The sequence below is a fragment of the Orcinus orca genome, chromosome 3 (genome assembly GCF_937001465.1).
Source record: "Orcinus orca chromosome 3, mOrcOrc1.1, whole genome shotgun sequence".
In the NCBI taxonomy this organism is placed as follows: Eukaryota; Metazoa; Chordata; class Mammalia; order Artiodactyla; family Delphinidae; genus Orcinus; species Orcinus orca.
The window spans coordinates 80349485-80368197 of record NC_064561.1 but is presented as its reverse complement, the minus strand read 5'-3'; the positions used below and the strand labels follow the sequence as shown (position 1 = coordinate 80368197).

The 18713-nt window shown below is 42.0% G+C and overlaps 2 protein-coding genes across 4 annotated transcripts in view; one reads left to right on the top strand and one right to left on the bottom strand.

Moving 5' to 3' along the window:
• MEGF10 (multiple EGF like domains 10) overlaps positions 1-18713 on the top strand; it is a 367277-nt gene that overhangs the window by 48428 nt on the left and 300136 nt on the right. The window lies entirely within an intron of this gene.
• Positions 6429-10404, bottom strand: LOC101273483 (matrin-3-like). Its single transcript, XM_012536745.3, is given in 1 exon segment — positions 6429-10404. A coding segment is annotated over 1 exon segment (2547 nt). The 5' UTR covers positions 9980-10404; the 3' UTR covers positions 6429-7432.

Sequence of the window (18713 nt, the reverse complement as noted above, 5' to 3'; positions counted from 1 at the left end):
TAAGAGATGTTTGTTTAAATAAATGGATGGATGACTAAATGCACAGGACCAAATGTCCTGTGACACTGAGTTCATGGCAGAATGCAAAACTTGTTAAAAATGCAATTTTATTTCATACATATGCCATGAGTGTATTTTATTTAATAAAATGTAGCAAAGCACACACTTTTAGCTTGATACTAATCATTACCTTTTACTTAAACAGTCAAATGGGATTTGCCACTCAGCAGTTAAATATCTTGCTGTCCCCGGAATACAAGCAACGTGCATTGATGAATGTGAGCCTTGCCTCTTGGCTCCTGCCTATTACATTTCTTCCTGGGTAAATTCCAAACAGGTGGTACTAGATGCCTCTACTGCATGGAGCTATCGAAATTGTGGGTGAGATGCTCTCTCACCGGAAACTAAACCCTGCATTTTTTTTTTTTTTTTTTTTTTTTTTTTTTGCGGTACGCGGGTCTCTCACTGTTGCGGCCTCTCCCGTTGCGGAGCACAGGCTCCGGACGCGCAGGCTCAGCGGCCATGGCTCACGGGCCCAGCCGCTCCGCGGCATGTGGGATCTTCCCAGACCGGGGCACGAACCCGCGTCCCCTGCATCGGCAGGTGGACTCTCAACCACTGCACCACCAGGGAAGCCCAGCCCTGCATTTTTTAAATACTGCCCTGGACTTAAGGCATTGATTCTTTCTGTGTTGCCATCAGCAACAGACACTGGCTTATGGTGCCAAGAGCCTGAATTGATGTTACATCTTACCTTCCCTCTGATCCTCCCTTCTTGTTATTATTCAGTCTGCTCTCCATCGTTTATCTGTTTCATTTCCCCATTAATATGTATTAAGTGCCTACAGGTTACATTGTAATAATAATAATATAATTTTTTAAACCATTTTAAAAGGCTTTTTCAATTTGTAACTCATTTAATTCTTGTTAAAACTTTCTGAGATCGGGTGGGTAGGCATTGTTATTCTCATTTTATTGGTGAGTGCAGAGAGATGCATAAAGGGTAAGTGTCCTGTTAAAAGTTATTCAGCAGAACTGCGCCTACATGGTACCAGCTGACCTTACTTATAGGTTCAGTGTTTGCTTTGATCCCATACTTTTTATGGCAAGAAATAAGACAAAGATAGAGACATAAAATAGATGATATCAAATCTTTTAAGGCTTTGCACTGCAAACCAATATATCACATAGGAAAAGACATAAAAGGAATATCTAGATGAGAGTTTGAAAATACCTCAGCTAAATTACATAAGGTGTTACTACTGTCAATGAATGTATGTGGTGCATCTACATGAAGCACCCGTATGGAGAGGACACAGGAAGCTTAGCTGGCAATGATGAATTTCTTTGGCATTAATGATGCCACTGCAGCAGCGGCAGCAGAGAAGGTCACACACTCATGGCTTCCTGACCTGGTCTGATGACACGTGGGATATTGAACAACATTCCCAAGTCGGAGAGCAGCCAGGGGAATCGGAAGGGCAAAACATCCCAGAAACCAAGTCAAATGGGGATTGCTCAAATAGTCTGGGGAGGAGAGAGGAGGAATGGGGCATGGAGGAGATGGTGTGAAGTGTTTTCTATGTGACACCAGAGAGTAAAATACTCACACCAGTGGGAAAATTACAGGGAGGTAGAACATTTTCTGACAATTACAGGAATCCAAAAATGAGATGAGCTACGCTGAAAGGTAATAAACTCCTCGTCACTGGAAATGTTCAAGAAGATGACCACCTGTCAAGGCTACAGGAAGGAAGCCTCCCTCATGAGGAGCTTAGATAGTCATCTAGTTGTCAGACCAACACAGGCTGGGAGCTGGTTGAGAAGCAGACCACGCCTGGGAGTCTGATTCAGCAGCTCTGCGTGGAATCCAGAGAATCTCTGCTGGGAAACCACTGGACCAGATCAGTGGACTCCACGGTGGAGGGGAGAATGAAGAGGACAACTCCTTCATATTTACATTTTTATATAAAAGTTAAAAAAAGGAAGTAAGCTTACTGATGTTTGAGGTCTGGTGAATCAGATAGTCCCGTCTCACAACTGAGATGCCACATAGGATACTATAGGCAGAGCAGGAGTACTCCAGCACTGAAAGTTGCAGCAGTATCTTCATTGTTCATTCACATTAACATGTTTCCATATATTGTAGTTTATTGGGACCTGTTAAAGAAATTTATGGATGATATTATTTTAAATAACAGAATTGCAAATAGTATAGTCTTTATAATATTTTGAATGAAATGGGAAATAACCATGACAATCTTTTGTGTCACAGAGAGGTTTGTAGCTTACCTTGGGTCAAAATAATTAAAGCATAGTCAAACATAAAGTTGTGCGCTTTTTTTCTTTATGAAAAGACATGTATCCAATTATGCTGACCTTCTGTGATGACAACTAGCTGTTGGTAGTAGAACTCATGGCAGAAATTTTTGTAAAGCAAAACACACTTCATACGTTCCATTTATTTAGGGTTTAGTATGGGCCAGGCGTTGTTCTGTTTTAATGAGTTAAGTCACTGATTCTTCACACAGTCTTAGAAGGTAGAGACTGCCAACTCCTTTTTATAGATGAGGAAACTGAGGCACGGAGAGGTGAGGTGACTTCCCCAAGATCACTCAGTTAATGAAAGAGTGGAGTTTAAATGAAGGCCTTTAATCAGTCATCTAAACTAATTTACTCCTTCTCTAAAATGAGAAATCAGTTGTTTTTTGACAGTAACTTGTGCTTTGGAGAAAGCATTTTGAAAATAATGGCTGAAAATGTTTCCATTATTAATGTTATTTTTGTTGCCAAAGCTGTATAAGTGTTTAAACTTTAAAAACCATAACATCACAAACTCAGAAAATTTAGAAATAGAATTTCAAAACTGATTTAAAAATGAAGAGTTTCGGGCTTCCCTGGTGGTGCAGTGGTTGAGAGTCCACCTGCCGATGCAGGGGACACGGGTTCGTGCCCCGGTCCGGGAAGATCCCACATGCCGCGGAGCGGCTGGGCCCGTGAGCCATGGCTGCTGAGCCTGCGCGTCTGGAGCCTGTGCTCCACAATGGGAGAGGCCGCAACAGTGAGAGGCCCGCGTACCGCAAAAAAAAAAAAAAAAAAAAAGAAGAGTTTCAGTATATTTTGAACTCATTTATTAGATATATAAAACTACAGTAAGTTTCAATTTGTTGACAAGAACAAATGATAGAGCAGGAAAAATATAAATTTACTAGCAAATTTCTATAACAACTTTCACATAGTTGGTGAATGAGATTAGAAATAAGTTTCATAATTTAGTAAGCCCAGCCAGCACTTTTTTCCCCATTTTGTTGGATATGTTTTTGAGAAGTAGATTTCTCACCAGTGGCAGCCATTAAAGCAGTGCCAAACTTTCAAATCCCAGTATCACAAAGTATTAAACTAAGATTTAAAAAAATAATGAATCATATTCAATTGCATTATTCTCAGCAGAGAAATGTTATCAATAGAGGTGTCTTTTTAGTGAGAGAAAAAAATTCTTTGCTCCTATTAATAAAATATAATAAAATAAAAATTATTTTAAAACATTTTATCTCCATGTTACATGTTACCTTTTTAAATTTTCTCATTTTGTGGCTTTAAAGATTGTAATATATTGATACAATAGTGTGTGTATATATGTATATGTGTATATATATATATATATATATAAAATGTATAAGTGAATATATAAAAATAACAGGGTGCATGCTCAGATAGTTTACTGAGATGGGCCCATGGTCAGCAAAGGTTGGGGTGGGGTTGGAGACCACTGGATGTGATGTCCTTCAAGGTCCATTCCCTAGTTTGGAATCTTCAGTTCTCAGGTAAATGCTCTGTTCTTATTTGGTGGGTGATAAAACCTAAGTGCCAGAAAGACACTTCCCTCCAGGGCAGGCAGCACCTCATTATCCATCCCACTGCCCCAAATCCCGTCAAAAACAAAAAACAAAAAACAAGGCTCAAGACCCACATTTCTGAGTCAACTTAATTTAAGACTTGGAGCTCTCTGTGTATTGTACAACATCTAATGCACTGTTGATACCCAATAAATAACAAATCATGATGTTAATAATTAAAATTTGATGTTACTGCTCCTGTGAAATGATTTTCTGAAGAATTATTCCCTATTCACTCATGAAGAAAAATGGCAGGTAGAGACAGAGCAATAGCTTTTAAGAAAATTTAGTTCCAGCTACTCTGCTCGTGGTTTTACTCCCCCATCTTTGGTAAATCTGATGAATAACTGAGTAAGACAGACCCAGAACCAGCCTAAGCTGCTCCATACCGCCCCAACCTTTTGTCTTTCAGTGTTTAGGTGGGAATGTCTAGGACAATGAATTGTATGATTTTAAAGTGCTGACAAACATTAATTAACTAGGGGTACTTCTTTGTTTGAAGAGAGTTATGTCTAATTGTGAATATGTCTCCAATTATCTGCTCTCCTTTTTTGACTGTATTATCATCTGAAATCTGCAGTATCTAATTTCCTTGTACATTTATTTTAGTATGCTTTTTGAAGTAGGTGGCAACCATGAAAAAATGGACATATAGTCACATTAATGAGACAAATCATAATTGTACAAGATTTATGTTTATGCTCATGTATGTGCATACATGTATTTACACACAAACATACACACACATATCCTTCTATTTGTAACCTGTTCCCTTTCAAGGTGTGAATTTTGACAGTTGTCATACCCACATTGAACTGGACTTCATTCCTTCTGAGCTGAGATTTTGTTGAGATTTGTTTAACAGCAGAAATCAGAAAAGTGCTCCAGAAAAGTAAATTAATCCTCCTGCAGAAGCGAGTGTAATTAATCATGAGAGAAAACTGGCCATGCATGTCAACAGAGTCCAGAGAATTAGCTGAGCCTTACTGATTCATTACCTACCATGGACCCCTCCTCCCACCCCATGCAGGAAGAGAGGTGACATGAAGACGCTAGCCATACCTGACACTGGCAGCATGGGCCTGGGGACCAGATGGATTACAAACTGCAAGGGATGCTGGGCTTGTGTTTTGGCATAAGCAGTGCACACTGTTAATTAGGAGCATAGCTTTGAACAGCGTCTTAAATAATTAGCCAGGGCAGGTATGTGATTGTGCAGGGGCGGATTACAGATTTTTCTGTTGCTTAGAGAAATTTATTCTAGTAACAAAGGAACAAAATGTAAATTAATCTACAACTGCAGGACTTAACATTTATTATGAATTTCAAAGTAAGCTTCTAAGAAAACCATCTACCAAAACCTTCTAGACATAACAGTAGCGTATAAATACTGATGTTGATGTCACGCCTAGCCTAGTGTCCGCACTGCTAATCAGATTCTAGAGGCAGTGTTATATGGTGGACATAACAGATGTCAAACAGACCCAAATTCAAGGCCTGCCTTTACCATTTACTAGCTCTGTTAGACACAGCAGATTTTAAAATCCTCACAAGTAAGATAGGAATCATAGTACTTGTTATGGGCTGAATTGTGTCCCCCCCCCCAAATTTGTATGTTGAAGTCCTAACCCCCAGTGCCTTAGAATGTGACTGGATTTGGAGATAGGGTTTTTATTTAATTATTTTTATTATTTTTAATTCTTTTTAAAAAAATTTTTATTGGAGTATAGTTGATTTACAATGTGTTAGTTTCAGGAGTACAGCAAAGTGAATCAGTTATACATATATCCACTCTTTTTTTTAGATTCTTTTTCCGTACTGGCCATTACAGAGTACTGAGTAGAGTTCCCTGTGCTATGCAGCAGGTTCTTATTAGTTATCTATTTTATATATAGTAGTGTGTATATGTCAATCCCAGTGTTCCAGTTTATCCCTCCCCCTCTTTATCCCCTGGTAACCATAAGTTTGTTTTCTTTCTTTTTTTTTTTTAACAGGGGTATAGTTGTTTTACAATGTTGTGTTAGTTTCTACTGTACAATGAAGTGGAGTTCCCTGTGCTATACAGTGGGTTCTTATTAGTTATCTATTTTATACATATTAGTGTATACATGTCAATCCCAGTCTCCCAGTTCATCCCACCCCCCACCCCCCGCTTTCCCCCCTTGGTGTCCATACATTTGTTCTCTACATCTATGTCTCTATTTCTGCCTTGCAAACTGGTTCATCTGTACCATTTTTGTAGATGCCACATATATGCGCTAATATACGATATTTGTTTTTCTTACTTACTTCACTCTGTATGACAGTCTCTAAGTCCATCCACAGCTCTACAAATGACCCAGTTTCGTTCCTTTCTATGGCTGAGTAATATTCCATTGTATATATGTACCACATCTTCTTTATCCATTTGTCTCTCGATGGGCATCTAGGTTGCTTCCATGACCTGGCTATTGTAAATAGTGCTGCAATGAACACTGGGGTGCATGTGTCTTTTTTTTTTTTTTTTTTAACATTTCAAACATGTATAACCAATGAACATGGCCTAGGTTTTTTTTTATTGGTACTCACTTCAGAAACTTGAATCCACAGATATAAGCAGTATATAACCAGAAAGTTACAAGTAAACACAGATTATACATGCAAATTTCTGTTCACAAAGGTCACATATGCAGTATATGAATTAGAAGCGTGCGTCTAAGATTATGGCCAAACTGTTTTTAAAATGCAGAAATGTAAAATTACATCTTGAAAATATGAAGAGATGGTCTACACACTTCAAAAATCAAATGTGCTTATACCAGATGTATGACAGCTACAGGATTCAAGTGACAAGCAATATCTCAAGAAATTAATACTGGTCAAAGAGAATGGGAATATTTTTACATTTCACTGAAAAAGACAATGACTACTAGAATACGAAATCTAGCAGGAACTTAGGGAAAAAATTACAAAATCTAAAGCCAATTACTTAGTATTTCTTATTACCTAAACAGCATGACATTAAAAGAAAACTGCACCTGCATTTTAATTACCAATCTCACATTAATGAAGTTCTCAAAAATTGAAACAAAACCAAAAATGCTTCGAACTGCAAATGAAAAGTCTGCAAGGCTCAGATTAAAATGTGGAATGTTTCAGATGAAAGTAATAAAAATACAATTGGTTTTGTTCTTTATTGAATGGAATCAAAAGTTTTGACATTTCTTTGAAGCTTGGAACTACTAAATTTCACTTCTCTGAATGTTTCTACGTATCTTTCTTAGTGGTGCAAGTGTCTTAAGTAGCATATGAAGTCAGTCTCTAACAAGTATTTCTGTCTGTTACCATTTTGATAAAACAAAAACAATTCTTCATTAACTTAACCGTATATGTATTTTTGCTATAACACTTAACACATGAACAGACGTCTATTATTTTTCCACTATAACAAAAGAGTACAATAGTTTTCTAACTATCTGTATTGTATTTAAAAAAGGTTAACATTTAAAAACAAAGAACCATTATTTTCTTTGAAATCATTAAGCTTCTTGCACATCTTAAGCTTCCTTCTTCTGCCTGCGTTCTGCCAATTTATTCAGAAATTTCTTTAATTTCTGATAATGAGGAAGGCTGCTGCAATGAGTATTCTTTGCAACTTCTTCATTTGTATAAAAGAGTGAACACAGCTTACAGTAAAACCCTGTTTTAGGTATCACATAGTCTATACCAACAGGAACATTGGGCTGATACGGTCCAATTCTATACTCATCTGGGATTGTATAGTCCTCCTTGTTTTCATCACTTTGGCCATCTGCGTTTTCACTTGTATCTTTGTTGGGATCATCAGCATTCTCAGCAGATTCAGCACCTGGTTCTGTATTTTCCTCATTTTTAATTCCATTTTCCAACGCTGCTTCGTTTTCTTGGTCAAGTTCCTCGATCTTGTCCACCTTTTTAAGCTTTTTCTTGGCAGTTGCTGAAGCACTTGCATTTGCATCTTTTTTCACAACTTTGTCTGAAGGTTCCTTTTTCCCATCAGATGCCACATCCCCTAAATTAGCAAGATCTGTCTCATCTCCCACTGAACTGCCAATTTCTAGCAGTGCTGCTGCTTCTTCTTCATCTACAAGTAGCTCATCTTCAGATTCAAGAAGCATGTTAGGTTCTTGTTCTGCCTGGTCATCCTTTGTATCTTTTTCACCATCTTCTCCTGATTTCTCTTCTTGTTCTTTACCTTCGGTTGTACTTTCAGTCTTCTGGGAACCATCAGTTTTGGATTTCTTATCACTTGGAGATTCTTTGCCATCTGGAGAGTAAGACCTTTTCCGGGACTTATCTTTTTTCAGTAAGTCAATGCCTCTGTTGGGAATCCTGAGTACCAATTTTTTGTATTTTTCAGACAGGTCAACTTTTACACATCTCCCTTGAAACCAAAGGGCCTTTTTCAAACAGTGGTCAACCATTGCCATTGCATCTTCTCTGGTCTCCATCTCAATAAAGGCCTGACTTTTCATCCTCATCAGTATATAATTCTTAATTTTCCCATAAGGCTCAGCAAGCTTGAGGACAGCACTGTCAGAATAGCCAGAATGAGGTAAATTGCTGAGATGTATCACACGTCCAAGCTCTTGTTTTTGATCAAACTTCTGGTCTGGCTTCCCTTCAGGTTTCTTTATTCTTTTATACTTCTGGGATAAATGAACTCTCACTGGCTTGCCAAATACTAATGCTGGTGTGGTTGTATAATAATCCACTGCAGCCTGAGCATCTTCTGTGGTTGCCATTTCAATAAATGCCTCATTAATTTTATTTAGAATCAGATGATTTGAAATAACTCCAAATGGTTCCACCAGCTGTAATAGTTGATATCTCAAGTTTTTCCCTCGCTGGAAATCCATGATGTGAACAACTCAGCTAGTTTCCACTCTGCCCTTTTGCATGTGTCTTGGTCCTTGCAGGTTTCCATTTCCAGCACCCAGATTTCCTCTTGGTCCAACTGCTGGTCCCCCAAGATGAAATGAGGGAGGCGGAGGTCCCAGAATTCCTGGTGCTGGGTTTGTAGATTGCTGCAACATGAATGGATCACCCATTGTGTGTCCTGTATCATTGTCAGGATTCCATTCTCGGTAGATTTCAAGAAGAAGCTGGCATCGACGACTGTGACTTGCTCCATTGATATGTTGACTCCACTCCTTATTAGAATGAACTGGCAAATCACATATAGAGCACAGATGGGGATAACCCTTCGGTAAGAGTCCATGGAAGTCTTCAATATTGCTACTTGGAGGAGCGCCCCTCTTTTTCTCAAAGAGAGATCTCTCTTGTAAGGGGCCAGGACCACGTCCCATTCTCTCATACTCACTGTCAAATTTATGATAGTTATGCGAGGTCTCACCAAAAAAAGAATCATCCCTACACCTTTCTCCATCTCTTAATCTGTCATCTTCATAATCCATTCTGTCATAATAACCAGATTCTTGAGAACGACTTCCATGGTCATAATCAAGCACTGGGTTGAGACTAGGACCACGATCATCAAAACTATCTCTTCTAAAGTGCCTTTTTTCTTCCCAATCGTCCCTAGGTACTCTGTATGGTGGCTCCCGTGTAGCAGATCTGCCATCTCTACCATAACTCAATGTAGGGCCTTCTTCAGTTCTCCTCCTTTTAAGCTGTAGAAGGATTTGGGGCAAGTTCTCAGGAGTAATCTTGTCCTCTGGATAACGACTCAGTTCATCTAAGTCTCTAGCAGACAGACCAAAGCTGGCCAAAATGTTACTGGCCTGGTCTGCATCTCCACGGTGTTGAGAAGACAAAGGGAGCGGACCTCTACTTCCAATGTTAAATATAGACTGCAAATTATGGGAAGAAGTACTAGCAGAAGACAGTGCACTATGAGCTCCTTGTTGATTCAATGAAGAACTCATTCCAAGATTCATTAAACTAGCAAGGCGTGCAGTACCCTGGTTCATCCTTCCAAGAGATGCTGGCATACTTAAAGACTGGGTAGCAGCAGCAAGAAGGCCTATTCCTGCTGCAGACAGGTCACGCCCATGACCCCGCGAGTCCCTACCGAGAGATGACTGCTGGAATGACTTGGACATTGTAGAACTATCTCTTGTCTAGTTTATAGATTAAAAAAAAAATTTTTAGAAGATGGCCAAAAAGAAAGCTCAAACTAGAAAACTAGGTTAACTTTGCTTCAAAAAATGGTAACGCCAAGAAAAAGGATCAATAAGGACTGTAGAATCTTCTTCAAGCTGAGAACCAGCAGACAACTCTCTTGGTGTTACAAAGGGCTGTCAGACATCTGAGGTCCCAGTGGAGGAAGGTTTCTCACTCAGGTAAAGGCATCTGATAACTCCATACACAGACTGTCCATTTGCCACTAATTTCCTCTCTTCAGGAGGGCCAAGGATGCCCTACTTTCAAGTCATCCTGGCGGTGCATCTTCCCAAAGTCCACAGCTGGTCCCTCAGCGCGTGTCCAGAGCTCAGCGAGGACACTGCAGCTCGAGAAGAGTCTGCAGGGGAAGCGTCTTTTTGAATTATGGTTTTCTCTGGGTATATGCCCAGCGGTGGGCTTGCTGGGTCATATGGTAATTCTATTTTTAGTTTTTTAAGGAACCTCCGTACTGTTCTCCATAGTGGCTGTATCAATTTACATTCCCACCAACAGTGCAAGAGGGTTTCCCTTTTCTCCACAGAAGATAGGGTTTTTTTTTTTTAATTTATTTATTTTATTTTATTTATTTTTGGCTGTGTTGGGTCTTCATTGCTGCCTGCAGGCTTTCTCTAGTTGCAGTGAGTGGGGGCTACTGTTCGTTGCAGTGCGTGGGCTTCTCATTGTGGTAGCTTCTCTTGTTGCAGAGCATGGGCTCTAGGCGTGTGAGCTTCAGTAGTTGCAGCATGCTGGCTCAGTAGTTGTGGCTTGTGGGCTCTAGAGCACAGGCTCAGTAGTTGTGGTGCACTGGCTTAGTTGCTCAGCGGCATGTGGGATCTTCCCGGACCAGGGCTTGAACCCATGTCCCCTGCGTTGGCAGGTGGATTCTTAACTACTGCGCCACCAGGGAAGCCTGGAGATAGGGTTAGTTCCAGCTACTCTGCTCGTGGTTTTACTCCCCCATCTTTGGTAAATCTGATGAATAACTGAGCAAGACAGACCAGAACCAGCCTAAGCTGCTCCATACCGCCCCAACCTTTTGTCTTTCAGTGTTTAGGTGGGAATGTCTAGGACAATGAATTGTATGATTTTAAAGTGCTGACAAACATTAATTAACTAGGGGTACTTCTTTGTTTGAAGAGAGTTATGTCTAATTGTGAATATGTCTCCAATTATCTGCTCTCCTTTTTTGACTGTATTATTATCTGAAATCTGCAGTATCTAATTTCCTTGTACATTTATTTTAGTATGCTTTTTGAAGTAGGTGGCAACCATGAAAAAATGGACATATAGTCATTTTTGGACATATAGAATGGACATATAAATGGACATATAGAATGAAGCTGTTAGGGTAGGCCCTAATCCAATCTGACAGGTGTCCTTATAAGAAAAGGATTCCTCACCATGCCCCTATGGTATCTGTTTGAAATTGGACTTGGGGCAGTATGGTTCTTTCCCTTGTATCCAAGAGGATGCTGCCAACACAACCTCTTTGAGGAGCAGTAAGCCACCTCTCCCCAAACACCCCTCTTATCTCTGTTCTGGATTCTTCCCTCTGGCTTTTTTCAGGTTTAGCTCCAGGAGAGAGTGCCTCCTCTGGGATAGGCTTTCTGAGCAGGTAAATCCACCTTCTTCTGCCAGTTCAAAATCTACAAAGGAAGGGTTGTCTGCCAATGGTGGAGATCGTGGTTAAGAGAGGGTGAGAATATCTCATTGGATACTGGTGGTGTCATATATTTCTGTACTTCTTTCATTGACATGAAGAGGTGGATACCTAATGGCTCCACAATTTGTGCAAAGTCAAAGTAGATGTCATCTTAGAAACAAACATGAATATCTGTGAGGTTCCCACTCTGACGCTTGGCTTTGGAGCCAGATAAATTAACACAACCCCATGGTTACAATACTTATGCCCCAATTCTAGACAGAAACAGTTGGTAACTCACAGCCCTGTTGCTGCTGCTGGCCTCATGTCTAGCCTCTTGTCTGGGAAGGCAGTGTGTGCCACCGCCTGCTCTCCTCCTGGGCTGACAGGGAGAAACTGCCATGATGACAGCATGGCAAATGAAACCTGGTCTGGGCTATGCACAGGTGTTACCTTTAAGATGTTGAGGAGGTAAGGGATTCTTCAGGCATGGAATTCAGAAGAGTTCTCTTTCTTTTTTTTTTTTTGTGGTACGCGGGCCTCTCACTGTCGTGGCCTCTCCCGTTGCGGAGCACAGGCTCCGGACGCGCAGGCTCAGCGGCCATGGTTCACGGGCCTAGCCTCTCCACGGCATGTGGGATCCTCCCGGACCAGGGCACGAACCCACGTCCCCTGCATCAGCAGGCAGACTCTCAACCACTGCGCCACCAGGGAAGCCTGAGTTCTCTTTCTTCTATGGGCCAAGAAGTTTGTTGGCTGCAACCGTTTGTGTATTCATTAAATTGACAAACATTTACTGCAAGCCTACCAACTGCAAACCACTGAAATGCTCTCTGAGGAGAATAATAATAGTAACAATAATAAATAGTTTATTATGTCATAGGCTCTGGGCTAGGCCCTTTACATATTATTATTGATTTTATTGATAACATTTGTTCAGTGTCTGCTGTGTAGTAGGAACTGTGCTAAACAGTTTGCATGCATTTTATTCTTATAATACCTGATGAGGGGAGGTACTCTTGGTCTCATTTCACTGGTGGGAAAGCTGAGATTCGGATGATGCTGAAGGTCACATAGCTGGTACCTGCTGAAGCCAGGGGTAAAACTTAGGTTGTTCTGATCCCAACGTGTATTCTTGCTTTATTTGGTTGTCCAAAAGATAGTTGAGAAAGAAACATTCTTTGACAATCGAGGCCCCTTGTGCGTTATGCTTGGAAGTCACTCTCAAGAGTGTGAGAGTGACTATAAACAATGCTAGCTTTATTTCACCAAATCACGTGTCTGGTGTGGTTTTCAGACTGTTGCTCAAATCTCCACCCCACACCCTGCAACCAGCTTTTCATGGACATTTGAGAGCTATTACTTTGGGTTAAGGCTGTGCCCAGTGGTGTGTGTGTGGGGGGGATGTTTATGCCATTGTGTCAGTTGCACCTTCAGGTGAGAGTGTTTGTCATGTCGTATTCTCTTAGGGGTGCTGGAGAGGTCAGTGCATGTTGATAGGGAGAAATAGGGCCACAGGATGTGTGAAAGTCTGAGGTGCAGGCCCCTCCAGGACAGAGCATACAGTGAGACTCAAGTCTTCTGAGGGACTAGCTGGTTTGTGTCACTGTGAGCTGGGATTTCCTGAAGCTCAAGGCTGCTCTCTTTCCAAATCCATCTAATCTCTAGATAGATGATGGCTTGGATAGAAATGTTAGGAAGTAGGCAGAGTCAAGCTGTTTGTGAATAAAAGAAAACTCCAAATCTCTGAAATTAATCTAACCATGGTCATGTCTACCTACATGTAGCCCATTTGAATGGAGATATGATTCTCTCTGTTTAATCCAACTACAACCTATTACTACTAAAACTAATGTTTATATCATGCTGACCATCTACAAAGCACTTTTATAGGCATCAGCTCATTTGGTTATTCCAGAAAACTCTGGGATGGATCACTTTCTTCCTTTTCCCTCTAAGGGAACAGAGGCTCACATAGTTGAGTGATTTGCCCAGGGTCACAGGGCCAGACTGTGGGGCATGTGAAGGGAAGCACACCTCAGTTGGGGGCAAAGCCAGAAGTCCTTGGCCACATCAAGCTGCCTCCTTGACTGAACGCTCATTCCCCTTATGGAAACCTGAAAATGCTGGGCTCCCAAATCACAGACAAGTTTCAATAAACAAAAAGGCTGACGGAAGTCTTTCTACTCCTCCTGGGTATACACAGTCAGTCTGAAGGCCTAAATCATGGAAGCACTCCCTCTAACTCTGCTCTCACTGGAGACGACTCTCAAGGCTTTGCAGCTGGTTGAGTCAGCTCTGCTGTTGAATGGGTGGAGCAGATAAAGTCAGTGCCCTGGCCTGATTCCTCAGATCTCTCCTTACTGTTTGTGTGCGCCAGTGGGTTTGGTATGATTTGCTGTCAGCGGTCAGGACTGACTGACAGATGTGGCAGTACCTCTGGTTGGATGACTGTCAGGTGGAGCTAACATTCCAGAGCTCCCCTGTGGGATCTGGTGAAGTCACTGTGGGAGTGTCTACCAAAGATCACACCTTTGCTTGATTTACTGCCTTTCCCAGTCCTGCTTCCGTCAACCCCTATCAGTGGCCTCTGGGAGGTCTGCCTGGATAAATCGCTTGCACTTGAATCCTTGTCTCTAATTCTGCTTCTAGAGACCCTAACCTAAAATAGAGTATCAGAAGTGTATTCTAGAATCTTTCAGGTGCCCTAGTTTGGTGTTTATCTTCACATCTTCGATTAAGCAGTTTTGATGTTTATTAGTTGTCTGACCTTAAATTATTTAAAATCTCCGAGCCTCTTTTGGCATCTCTAACATGGGGATAATCACACCTGCCTCGCAGGGCCATGGTAGGGATTTAATGAGATAAGGTAGGTGAAGCACTTAATATTTATAGGTGGTGTTCAGATATTATTACCTATTTTTCTAATATTTTGTGTGGAAATTTCTCTAGTGACATTGGATCAAAGTCACAGAATAATTCTACAATGGTGCAACCTTGTACCTCTGTGAATTTCATAGACTTAGAGACAAAAGCTGTTTATAGCATATAATCCAAGTGTCTCAGGATTTAGCAGCTGCTGATTGCAAATGCAGTCACATCATATTAAACCCCAAATGTCAACAGCAGCAAGCAAACCCCCATTTGACTCAGAGAGGCCCAGTCATTTATAGAGCCCCTCCGAGGGGTGCTCACATATGTCCACAATTATTCCACGCTTCTGTTTGCCGAGCCTGGATTTACAGATTTATGTCCCATCGTTTGCACAGAGTTGCTGATCCCGGCCTACTGCTCTTCTCCTGTCAGCGCTGTCAGGTGCTGCTAGGGAAGATGGAGAGCCCCACGCCTAATGTCATTTTCACAGTGGAGCAAACCCGCTGCCCCCTAAGGCCTAAAATCCTCATTATTGTTTTTGTGAGGATCTTTCTTTTTTATTTTTTGTGCTCAGCTGGGAGAGGTATGGCCAGGTTGCTTGAGTCCTCTGTGATTGCTGATAAAGTTCATTCAGCTGCAGATGGTAGTGCGAGGACTTGGCAGCAGCCAGGCCCTATAATAGGCACAGACTCTGGTAAAGCTGGAAACCCACTGCTCCCAGCATGAAGAATCTGTGCCTCAAGGTCGGGACCCTGATGGCCACCACGTCTGATAGCCACCAAATGAAAAGAATGCTCCTTCTTCTTTGTGTGTGTGTGTTGGCAGGGTCGGGGATGGAGTGAGGTACAGGGGTGGGAAGGCAGGAACAGTGAAAAGTACCCATAATGAGTTCACCAGAGCCAAAAGAGTTTCAGAATTTATTTATTTATTTATTTTTGGCTGCCTCGGGTCTTCGTTGCTGTGCACGGGCTTTCTCTAGTTGCGGCGAGTGGGAGCTACTCTTCGATGCGCGGCCTTCTCATTGCGGTGGCTTCTCTTGTTGTGGAGCATCGGGCTTGAGGCACACGGGCTTCAGTAGTTGTGGAGCATGGGCTCAGTAGTTGTGGCTTGCAGGCTCTAGAGCGAAGGCTCACCAGTTGTGGTGCACAGGCTTTGTTGCTCCATAGCATGTGGGATCTTCCTGGACCAGGGATCGAACCCGTGACCCCCGCGTTGGCAGGTGGATTCTTAACTACTGTGCCACCAGGGAAGTCCCGAAAGAGTTTCAGAATTTTTTTTATGTTTTCAGTTAACACACAGAACCCTTTCTCCTCAGGATAAACACTGCTGTCAATCTCCTTGAGTGGCAATGAGTTCTTGAACCTGCCACCACCTATAACCACAATCACCTGTCCCTCCAGGTTCAAGCCCTGTTGCTGGTCTTAGAGCACAGATAAAGCAATTACTATTTAAAACCACAAGTGGCTGCAGCAGCTTCAGCCTGTAAGTAAGTAGCATAATTTCTCTCTGGAGTAAATAGCCTTTTATTTAAACAAAGATGAGGCCCACGGGGCATGATTTGGAAGGAGGAATTGAAACAGAGAGATAGCTAAACCTATCAGCATAAAAAATAAACTAGGATTTTCTGGGGAGAAGAGTCGAGAAAGGAGAAGAAGGGAACAGGAGCCGCAAGGGATTAAACCACAGCATGGAGGCCATGGGTGTGGAGGCCATGGGTCTCTGAGAACGGCACGCGTTAGACATCACCAGTGGCCAAAGGCGAGGATGTTTTGTGTTTCCTTTTACACTGTTTGCTCTGTGCTGAAAAGTAATTGCCTGAGGTGAGGCCTTGTGCCAGTGGTGTTTCTGGGAAAATCAAGGGAAAGAGTCTGTGTTACTGATCTAAGAGCTAGAATGCAGAGCAAATGGAGCAGCCCTGGGACTGGCTGGGGAGAGAGACAGAGAACTTTTACTATGGAAAGGAGAAATCAGAGGGAGAGTCTCTGGGGAGTCATGGAGCCTGAATTTCCATTCAACTAATATCTGGATGACAGCCTAACTAACCCCCCTTGTCATCTGACTGTCGCCCACCCTAGCCCATCGAACATGGCTGTATATGTCTGATTCCCAGTTTGTTTCTAGGTTTTTGCCCGGTAAGGAAGCTCCTCAGATCCCAAATAAGTCACTGGATGCAAACGGCTAAGTGGGAGGAAAAGCATGTGTAACTGATATGGCGACCCAGCAAGACTCATGGGGTGTGATCATACAACAACTTTAGTTTGTCTCCCACAACCATTGGAAAAAATTTTTTTGGTTACCAAATACAACCTTTATTCAAAAAGTCCAGCTCATAAAATAACAAACACTCCAAGCTTGATTTGAAGTCAAATCTTCTCGCTTCCCCAGTTAAGCCTGCAGAGGTGGGGAGCTGGGGTCCTTGCCACCTCTTTGCTAGAATCTGTTTCTGCTCTTCCAGGGCTTGAATACAGTAGGGGAAGAGCGAGAGTTGTTAACTGGGGCACAGAAAAGTTCTCACGTGACTGAAACTGTCTCGTGGGTTGGGTTTGCGGTCTGTGGGCTGGGCAGCCGTTTAAGTTAAGCTTTGGTTCTTTGGAGAACCCCATCACCGTGGGCCTTTCATCTGAAGCTCCCTTGACCCCGGGGGAGGCATCTCCATTGTGGTCGATTGCTTCCTCCTTCTGCAGCCCCCAGACATACTGCAATGTCCTTAGCTTCTCGCCACTAGGGTCTCGCTGCCCCTTTGGGAAGTCTCACTGGACAGAAGCTGACCCCATGTTCATTCTTTGTTACGTGACCCACTTCCGCCCATGGGAAATACACGTCCATTTGCACCCTTGACAGACTCTGAGAGCATAGGCTGCCCCATGCACTTATTCTTTGACTCGTCTGTCAGCTCATATTAAGTTTTAAGTGAGAGTCAGACACCAGCTCACGTGTTCTCCAATTACTCTCCTCAAGTATATGTCCCCCACCCTTCCCAACTTTCCAGATGCAAAGATTGCATAGCACACTTCTCTTCAGGGAAAACCTCTTTCCCTATGTCCTCTGAGTCCAGGTGTTTTTACGCCCTCTATGTAAATGAAAAGTCTAAGATTTCTCACCTGTACTTGTCACCAACTCTGACATTTCTGCGTGGAAATATAAAACAGTTTGGATTGTAGGATGTTGACTTTATGCTGTGGCTGAAATGTTCCCTCAGAAGCCCCATTGCTCCTCTTTGTAATCTGACTTGCATGAGGGCCACCCACCCATCAGACATGGCGGTTTATGTCTGAGTTCCAATAGGATGATGGTTCAAGTCTTTTTTTCCTGAGGGAACTCTTCAATCCCAATGACAATAAGTGGATACAAATGGTTAAAGGGAGGTTATTTCCTCATTCATTCCCCAGAAACATTTGGGGCTCAGTGCTTGCCTCACTGAGCCTCCCTGTGACAATTAAAAAATGTCCAATTGTTCTCCTTTTTCACTCTTGGTGGAAGGACAGAAACTGCTGAAGTGAAGGTATATCAGGATGCTTTTCTCTGACTGGTTTTGAAAATTTTTTCCTAAGTCTCATATAATGAACCTCACATGTTAGGATCTAGCAGAGTTTGGAGAAATACTGTAAGTCTATGTAACCATAGAGCAAGGTAGAAAGTGATTTTCACCACTCTCTTGTTCTTCTCATCCTCTTACCTGGAAAATACCCCTTGATTCTCATTCAGACTGATCTTTTCTCATATAATATAGTGGCCTTCATTTTGAAGTTTTGAATTGAATATGATGCTTAGCTTAAAAGTTATGTTCTGAAGGATGTAAAAGTTACATCAAATTACAGATTTATTTTGCGCAATGTGGTCGCTGGTATTGGTTGCCTGAAGCCAAAGAACCATGAAAGGTACACTAAGAAATAGGGCCTATGGTTTTGCCAATGTGTCATTTGAGATATAGCTCTCCTTCTAAGTTGGCCAACTAGGTTGAGATTAATGAGGAAGGTGGTGTGTGTGTGTGTGTGGGAGGGTGGGTGGTTGTGTGTGTGTGTGCGCGTGCACATACATTTCATTCACCCAATCAATTCCAGTGAGATAATACAGAAGTGGCCATGAGGGAGAAGAAGTAGACAATGGGCATAGATAATCTCCTGTTTCATTCAGTGGTGTTAATTAGTAATGAGCAT